The 9416-nt window shown below is 47.0% G+C and overlaps 1 protein-coding gene across 1 annotated transcript in view; it reads left to right on the top strand.

Annotated features, from left to right (window-relative positions):
• LOC105825741 (phylloquinone omega-hydroxylase CYP4F2-like) overlaps positions 1 to 4625 on the top strand; it is a 16842-nt gene extending 12217 nt beyond the window's left edge. The window contains exons 11-14 of the mRNA XM_012663628.1: positions 3363 to 3496; positions 3592 to 3656; positions 3846 to 3928; positions 4416 to 4625. Coding sequence (XP_012519082.1) covers positions 3363 to 3496; positions 3592 to 3656; positions 3846 to 3928; positions 4416 to 4593 — 460 coding nt within the window. The 3' untranslated portion in view covers positions 4594 to 4625. The remainder of the gene's footprint in view (positions 1 to 3362; positions 3497 to 3591; positions 3657 to 3845; positions 3929 to 4415) is intronic.
• Positions 4626 to 9416: the final 4791 nt, after the last annotated feature.

Genomic DNA, 9416 nt, shown 5'->3' with positions numbered 1-9416 from the left:
ATTTATGTACTATAATGTGATATTATGATATATGTGTACAATATGGAACAATAGAATTCACCTAATGAACACATCTCTCCACTCCTATACTTTTCATTTTTGTGGTGGGAACATTTGAAATGTACTCTCTTAGCAATTTTGAAAAATGCAATACATTGTTGTTAACTGTCCTCACCGTACTATGCTGTAGATCTCAAAAACGTATTCCTCCCGTCTTACTGAAACTTGTACCCTTTCATCAACATCTTCCTGTTCCTTTCCTCTCTCCCTCCTCTGGTAACAACATTCTCTTCTCTGTTTCTGTGATGTCTATGTTATCTATTTTAGGTCACACAGTTAAGTGAGATCGCATGGTACTTGTCTTCTCATGCCTGGTTTATTTCACTTGGCATAAGGTCCTCCAGGTTGATCCGTGGCGTCACAAATGGTAGAATTCCCTTCTTTTTGAAGGCTGGGTAGCATTCCACTTTGTATATGAACCACATGGAAAATGAGCTTTGAATTACAAAAACAAATGAGAACAAGTTCTTCTTGTACTTTTTTCTTCTTGTACTTCTTGAACATTGTACTAGATGGGACATCACAGAGAAGACTAGGGTTATCGTCAACATTCCTCCCACCCCCCTGAATCCCCTCCCTTTCTCCCCAGGGGTGTCTAGAGGTATCAATTGGTCATCTATCTGCTTATCTATCCATCTACCTACCTGTCAGTCATCTCCTTATATATCCATATAGTTTCTACCTTTTGTTATATGTGTATATATTTATATATGGGTGTATGCAACTTGGTTTTATCCCCTCAACAGTGTGTCTGTGGCTATTCTTTGCTGAAGCTGCATAACATTCCGTATTTTATTCAGCTCACCCCCACGTTGAAGACCCTTAAGTAAACATTTGCAGTTATAATAGATATTGCCAATAAGCTTCCCAGTCCCTGTCCTGATTTACCTCCCAGTCTACAGTGTGATAGGACTAGTGATCCTCATCTCTTCCTTTGGCGTAGCTGTATAATATTCTATTGTGCGGATGTATCATGATTTATCTAAACATCTTGCCATTGATATATATTGGATTGTGTCCAGCCTTTTGCCAAATTAAACACGGTGCAGTCAGCATGTGTGTACAGTCACCATTGCTTCAAGTGGGAGCATCTCTGAAGAACAGATTCCGAGACGTGCAACTGGTGACTCAAAGACCATTGCAATGCACAGTCGTAATGACTGCAAATGCATTCCTGTTACCTGAGTTCGATGGTACCAGCTTTCCCATAACATCGACAATACTATTATTGTATTACTGAATTTTAAATCTTTGTCAATCTTTATATTTCTTCCTTTAATGGACATTTCTTTAATAACAGTGAGATTGAACATCCCTTGCACGTGTTGATAAGTCATTTGTTTACACTTTATGGAAGTGGTTATCTTACACATTTTCCTCTTTTTCTTTGGGTTCATTATTTTTCATATTTACTTATAGGCACATGTATCAAAATTAATCTTTTTCTGTCTTGTGTTGCAAAAGATTCCCTTTTGATTTGGGCGTGGATATTTTGGTTAAGTTTTATAAAACCAAATTTTTCTACATTTTATGTTACAAACAGATTACCCATCCATTTCCAGGGGGTTGTGGGACTTCTTTCACCAAATGCAAAGTTTTCACTTGTTTACGTGTCTGTCTCTATCCTGTCCCATGGGTCTATTTTGCTGTTGTGCAGCAGTGCCACACTGTTTTTATTCCTGTGACTTTGTGATATGTCTTATTTTCTGGTAGAATCACTTTCCCCTCTTTAATACTTTATTTTCAAATTGACCTACGTCTTCAGGATCCTTTATTCTTCCAGAAAAATTTTCGAGTAAGTTTATCAAGTTCCTGAAAAGTCAGATAGATTATAATTTCACTTGAATATATTTCATTGGTTGATTCCAATATATGATTGATTCATGGGAAACATAACTTCGTAATATCAACACATCCTCTCTCATAGTATGAAATGGATATTCACCTATTCAGATAATCTTTAGTCTTTTAACAGAGTTTAAAATGTTTGCTTCCAGATCTTATACATGTTTGTTAAACCAACCTTTAGACACTTTTGTTGCTGTACTGAAGAATATCTTTTAATTGCATTGAAGGAAATTTATCAGTTTATCTGGAATATAGAGATTTCATGTTTCTTAAATTTAATCCAGGTATATCATATTAATATTATTAGCATCTTTTCTTGTATTATCTTGTCAAGCTGGTTGTTATTTCTACATAGAGAAACTCATGATTTAGGGATATAAATTTTGTACCCAATTAACATAGTAAATACTAAAAATGACGTCTAGTATGAAGAGGAAAAATATGGGTCATTTAGGAAAAGCACTTGGAACAACTGGGAAGCTGTCTGGAAATGTCCACATAAGTCACATATTTAATAGTTTAAAGAAACAAGAGTCTTAAAAGCTCTAGTTGAAACCATGGGGAATTTATTTTATAGCTCCTGAGTAGAGATAACCCTATTTTGACACAAATCCCAGGAGATAGACAAGAAGAGAATGATATAATGTTGAATGAGAAAAGATACACAGTAGTGTGCATAGTACAATAGCATGATAACTACAGTATAGTTATATAGCATGCTACTGTATAATTTCTTAAAGATGCTTTAAAAGTAGCTTTGGAAGGACACATTAAAAATTAGTAACACAGGCCACCTGTGGGGTGCCATTGGGCCATAGGGGTGAGTGAGGTTGTATAGAGTTTTCAAATTTTGAACCACTTAAGTGTAGCAGGTCCTAGCATTTTAAATAGGCACTGGAAAACAAGTGGGCAAAGAATTCAGCCCACTTACTGGATCTTCAATGTTTATAAAAGTTATCCAGTGGAATCTCTTGTGTTTTCTAAGTATAAAATCACTACCTGCCAAAATGATACATTTACCCCAACATTTCAAATTGTGTTTTCCTCCTTTTTTCTTGTCTAGTTGCATTTGCTAGTATCTCTAGTACATTGATAAATAAGAGTAAAACATTGGATCTGTGTATTTTGTTTCTTATTCATTTGTATTACGATTTGGCTTTCTTGCCATAAAAAAATATTTGTCTGCAAATATGTTAACTTTTTACAGTTGGCTTTTGGATACTATGTTTTTGTAAGAACTATCTTTTAAAAATATCTGGCTAAATTTCCTATGGTACTTCTCTAATTCTCTGCTCTTCTGATTTTTTCTGCTTTTATAATTCTCAGATGTTTGATTCCTGTGGACCTTACTTTCTCATAAGGAGAAAAGGTCTCATTGGGAAACACAGCACCTGGAGGATTCTGTTTCTCTCTTTGCTCCCTGGATAATTGCTGGGTGGGGGGTGTTTCCACAGGGACGACCTGGCCCAGCTGCCCTTCCTCACCATGTGCATTAAGGAGAGTCTGCGCCTGCATCCTCCAGCCCCAATGATCTCCCGACGCTGCACCCAGGACATTGTGCTCCCAGATGGCCGGGTCATCCCCAAAGGTGCCCACAGCGGCAGGGGGAGGAGGCTCCTGGGCAGGAAGAGGGGCCCATCAGGCAGTGGGGCCCTGTCCTGACTGCTCCCTCCTCTTGCCCAGGTGTCATCTGTGTCATCAGTATTTTCGGGACCCATCACAATCCAGCTGTGTGGCCTGACCCTGAGGTGCTGACTGACCCCCCCCACCCCGCACTGTTTTTGCCCATTCCAGGGGTCCTAGAGGAGGAGATGGGGCTTGAACAGGGAAATTCGAGATCACCTCTCTCCCCCACTACCAGACACTCTCATCTATCTCTCCAAGGCTGGCTGTCCTGGGAGACCCACCCAGCAAGCCTGTCTCCCTCTCGCCCCCAGGTGTATGACCCCTCCCGCTTCGATCCAGAAAATGTCAAGGAGCGGTCACCTCTGGCTTTTACTCCATTTTCCGCAGGGCCCAGGTAAGGGTGGGGTGTGCCCCAGGCAGGGATGGAGTGATGGGTGCGGGGGGGAGGGGACTCTGCATGACCGTGAGAAAAGGTGGGGGAGGGGGAGCTGCAGATGGCCATAATTTCAGCTCTCCTTCCCTCGCCCCTCCCAAGGTTAAGGCCAAAGGTCCATAGAATGGGGTCCCTGTGAGGGTACCGTGGTGTGCTCAGCTCCCCCTTCCCCTTTTCTGCTGTTGTGAGTTGGGGGCTGCAGTCTGGGCCAGGCTAGGGGGTTACCCAAGCCAACACTGTGTGTGTGTGTGTTTGTGTGTGTGTGTCAGTGTGTGTGTGTTGTGTTGTGTGTTTGTGTGTGCGGGGGTCCCGGGTATGCTTAGCTCCTCTCTCTGCCCCTCAAGCTGATCTGGGTGGGGGCAGGGGCCTCTCGGGCCAGGTTCCAGGTGCGATGGGGCCAGGATGCTTGTCCTGGGTGAACTCAAGAGTCCCCACCTCTGTCCCACAGGAACTGCATCGGGCAGACCTTCGCCATGACCGAGATGAAGGTGGTCCTGGCGCTCACGCTGCTCCGCTTCCGCCTCCTGCCGGACGACACGGAGCCGCGCAGGAAGCCAGAGCTGATCCTGCGAGCTGAGGGCGGCCTCTGGCTGAGGGTGGAGCCGCTGGAGGCGGGCCAGCAGTGACCCCTTGACCCCATCCACTTACCTTTGCAGAGTTCTCGGAATAACACTGAGCTGTCACCTCTGCCTGAGCCTGGTTGACAGATGGCAGGGAGCCCTTGGGGACTGCGGGGATCCAGGGCCTGTGCCTGGGTGGGTTGAGGTGGGGCTGGTGGTTCTGAGCCCAAAAACCTGACTGCCTCTCTGGCTGACCACAAGGCCCTCAGGCGGATCCCAGGTTGTGTCAGAGACCAAGTATCGACTTTCTGCTGTGGGCCATAGGGAGCCATGGGAGGTGTTTGAGCAGGAGAGGGACCAGGGTTGGGGACAGATTTAACAGGCAATATTGAGGCTCTGAGTCAGGAGGGAAAACAATAGGGGCAGATCCCTTAGTCTGGGCTGCAGGTGTCCCCACCAGACAGAGGCCCCTGACTATCCCAGTCCACATTGTGGGTGGCCTGCAGCTTCCACCCTGGCAGCCTCTCTGGGATCGTTGCTTCCCTTCCTGCTCTTGTCAATGTTCCATTCCCTGTGTCTGCCCCTCCCGGGTGGTCCCATCCGTGACCCCTTCCCCTACCTTGAGGGAGCCCCTCCTTTCCTCTTCTGGGCCCCTGATGCTGCCGGGGCAGCCTGGACAACACACACCGACTGAGCCCACTCAGGAGCTCCCACAGGAGCCTCAGGGGAGGCTCCTCCCCACCCCTTCACCTCCAGTCCCTCCTTCATTCCCATCACAGGCCTCCCTGGACCGTCTTGGGTGCGGTGGGGGCAGCGCCAACCCATTTGAATGTTGAGATTCAAAGCCAGACCCCTGGACACAAACACCAGCCCCAAAAGGATGGCATCTGGAGCCTGACTGCTTGGGTTCAAGTCTGGGCTCTGCTGTGTGACTGGGACAAGTTAATGTCCCTCTCTGTGCCTCTGTTTCCTCAACCATATAATGGGGATAGCACAATCTACCTCAGGACTGTCCTGAGGGCTAAATACAAAGGACAGAACTCTGTCTAGTGCACAGTTAATGCTCGATAAATGTGGCCACATCACTGCCTCTCTCAGAAACTCTGTTGAAGCGTGCTGCCTTTCGAGGTAATTGTTCCTGCCACGACTTTTAAGAGTGTGCCTTGGAACTCGGACACAGGAATTGCAAGGTTTGTACTCGTTGAATCAGGTCTTTCCCCTCCAGGCTGTACGTACAGGAAGCAGTTATTTCTGAGAGTGATGGGCCACCTGAAGGTGCCAGGAGGTGGAGAATGAGAGTAACCTTAGTTAACATCTCAAAATATTGCCCTGCTGCGAACGCTGATCTCTTCATAGCCTGAGGGACTTGGCACCACTGAGCCCTACTGAGTCCTCGAATCCCTCCAGCTGCACTCGGCCACCATGGCCTTGATCCTTTCCTCCTAATAGATTATCTTTCCTTGTCTGGGGGCCAGTGCGTTGCCTTTGCACCTTTGGCAAAGATCCGTTGCCTGTCCTTCCGGGAGTCTATTTTCTGTACTTCCTAACCTGTTGCATTGTCTTTCACCAAGACCACAACGTCTGGACGACTGTAGCTTTGCTCTGTCTTGAAGTTGGACAGTGCCAGTCCTCCAACTTCATTCTACTCCTTCAATATGGTATCGCCTAATGTGGGTCTTTTGTCTCTCCATATACATTTTAGAATTAGTTTTTTGGTATCCACAAAATAACTTCCTGAGATTTCTGTTGGGATCGTATTGACTCTATAGGTGAAGTTGTGAAGAACTCATGTTCTGACAACATTGAGTTTTCCTGTTTTTCAAGAAATGCTCAAGGAGCGCTGTGGAGCCCGGGCTGGCTTCACAGCCCGCAGTGCGCAGGGACCAGGATCTGGCGCAGAGCGCCCCTGCTTCAGGAAAACAAGGCGCTGCGGGAAAGGTGGCTGCCCTCTCGCCCATCATGTAAAGCACAGTCTTGGGAACCTGGTGCTAAACCATTCCTAGAAGATCCACTTCTGGTTGAGGGTTTCACTCCCAGCAGAGAGCTCCCTTGGTGGGATCTATGGAAACTCAGCCCTTGACACAGGGTTTGTCCTGCTGCCCCTCGAGTGTCTATGCATCCACTGTCCTTCCTTCTCTCTGTCCCTGGGGGCTCGAGAGTGCGTGCCCTAGAAGGACATGCTGAAATTTCGGCACAATCGTGTGAACAGTACTTGGAGGGAACAGGCATGGCTATCATATTATGGGCTATTTGTTACCTGGGATAGTGGGATGGTGGTTGTATCTTTCAAAGAAAGGGTTACGTGTCAGAGAGCCATACTCAAGTCATTGTGGGTTGAGTAATACAGAGCTTGGGATTTTCTTACCAATACTGTAGGCCATTCATGGCAGGTTACAGACGAAACAGAATTGGTTTAGTGTTTACACCTATTGAGACATCAAAAATCATTATGTTTTTCTTCTACTTTTGTGTCTATTGGAAATTTCCACATAAAATTTAATCAATGTGATTTATCTATTATTATGTTAGATGCACATATAGCAATGTAAGTGAATTTTAAAAATACTATCAAGTGAAAAAAGCAAAAAATATGAACTCTGTAGCATAATTCCATTTGAGCACATTAAAAATATATGTACATAAAACTATCATGTATGAACCAGTAAGGATGGACACATGTCATTTGTCAAAATCCATAGAATGTACAATGCAAAAAGTGAACCCTGATGTAAACTGTGGAACTCGGTTAATAATAATGTATCAATACTGGTTCACCAATTGTAACACACGCACCACTCTAATGCAAGATGTAAATAATAGGGAAACTCTTATTTACGGGGATGAGGGAAATCTCTGTGCTTTCTGGTCAATATTTCTACAAACCTAAAATTTCTCTAATAAATAAGTCCATTCGTTTAAAGTAATTTTAAAAAATAAGTGCACATAAAAAGCAATGTGTATCTTACAAAACATATGCAAATCAAAATTTCAGTATGTTAGAATATCTGTCCAAAAAAAAGAGAAGGGAAATGGAGTCAAAGAAAAGTGATCGATAAATGAAATAAGAAAAGGATCTTTCGAAAACCAACGGTCATCAAAAATCACAAACTGGAAAGGTGGACTCAAACCTTTGCACCGGAACTCTACCAGAAAGTAAACAAAAATACTTTTACAAATACCTTGGGCCACTTCGCTAAGAAGAGTTACTAAATCCTTGGCTCCAGGACAGGACCACCCACAATTTCTCTGTGGTCTTATCAGGGATTTGTCTCCCAAGTATTCCCCCAGCAGGGGTCAGCCTGGAGCTTGGAGGACACGGAATCACCTGGACAATGAGGAACTTCACAGGAAAGAGGACCAAGCATCCCACGTGGGAAGACTGCACTTAAGACCTGGAGGGAAAAGTCTCTGAGCACACAGTCACCCTGCCCAGAAGTCACGCACCAGCATCAGCTCCCTCTGTCCCTCACCCCCCCAGCACTGGGCGTCCTCTCTCCCTCCTACACAGCTCTCCCTTTTCTCCCCTCCCTCCAGCCTCCTGGTCCCATCCCCTCCCCCTGGGACCCCTCCCTAGGCTCCTTCTCTGCAGCCGCTCCACTCTGGCTTCCAGAGAGAATGTTCTGAAACACACACAAGCCATAGAGTCGTCAGACCCAGGGCTCTAACCCCAGCTCCCACTGTGTGACTTTGGAGAAAGAGCTTTCCAGCTCTGAGCGTCCTCTGCCCAACTGCAAAATGGGGGTAACCGGAGAACTGCCTTCGGAGAGTCCACGAGGATTCAGGTAAAGGGCTCAGGGTTCACCGAGCAAATGCAGTCGTCACTGAGTCCAATATCGTTTTCGGTCTTCTGAGCTGGTTTCTTTGCATCCCTCGGTACCAGATGTCACTGACTGGCCCCATTCTAGGGGGCTCTGCCTCCAGCAGGGCCCTGAGGACCTCTGGTAATGTCACGACAGTTCCCCCAGGGGCCGATCCAACTGTCACCCTCTCCCCAAGCCCCTGCCTCACCCCTGCGGTCTGCCTTCCCACCTCTTGCTGGGGAGAGCACCCAGGGCTCTCGGGGCTGGGCTCCCCCATCTCCTCTGACAGGCGACAGAACTGTGTCCACTCTGGTCTCACTGAGGATGGCCCACACACAGATGCTGAGCAAACACCTCACAGCTCGGGAACCCGCCCAGCTCCACCCACCTTCCCCATGTCTTCCCACCCGGGTTAGCAGGGACACGACAGCAAAGGCGAAACACACCTGGAACAGGGCTTCTCGACCTCGGCACCAGTGACATTTGGGGCTGGGCCATTACAGCGGGAGCTGCCCTATGCATTGTCTGACGTTTAGCAGCATCCCTGGCCTCAAACCACAAGATGCCAGAAGAAACCCACCGCAAGTCGTGACAACCAAAATGTCTCAAGATGTGGCCAAATGTCCCCCGAGGGCCAGAATCTCATACGGTTGGAAACCAATGACCTATAAGCCACAGTGTGCACCTGGGCTGGCTGAACCACCAGGAACCAGATGGCAAACAGAGAAGACCCCAGCCAGCCACCTACGTCTGAGGACTCCCTCTCTTCCCCTCTTCTCCCCGGCCCTGCATCCCAGCTCCGGGCCAGCAGCTCTACCCACAGCTCTCTGACTCTGCCCTCGTACCCTCTCACTCCCATCCCTCTCCACCAGCCAGAATCAGAAGGCAGGAAAGCACCCCTGTCTGATGCTCTCAGGGGGAGCCTGCCACCTGCAGGTGTAGACAGGGGCCAGACCAAGGGCCTCCTGGTTCAGATGCCGTGTGATTTAAACTGCTGTGGCCTTCCCAGCACGACATTCCCATGGGCCTCTCCAGGAAGCCAACCTGGAAGGGCTGGAATCTGGGTCTGGAGAGGCCGGGAGTGGCCTC

The sequence above is a fragment of the Propithecus coquereli genome, unplaced genomic scaffold (assembly GCF_000956105.1).
Source record: "Propithecus coquereli isolate 6110/MARCELLA unplaced genomic scaffold, Pcoq_1.0 Scaffold816, whole genome shotgun sequence".
In the NCBI taxonomy this organism is placed as follows: Eukaryota; Metazoa; Chordata; class Mammalia; order Primates; family Indriidae; genus Propithecus; species Propithecus coquereli.
The sequence above is the reverse complement of the archived record's forward strand: the minus strand, read 5'-3'. Positions and strand labels throughout refer to the sequence as shown.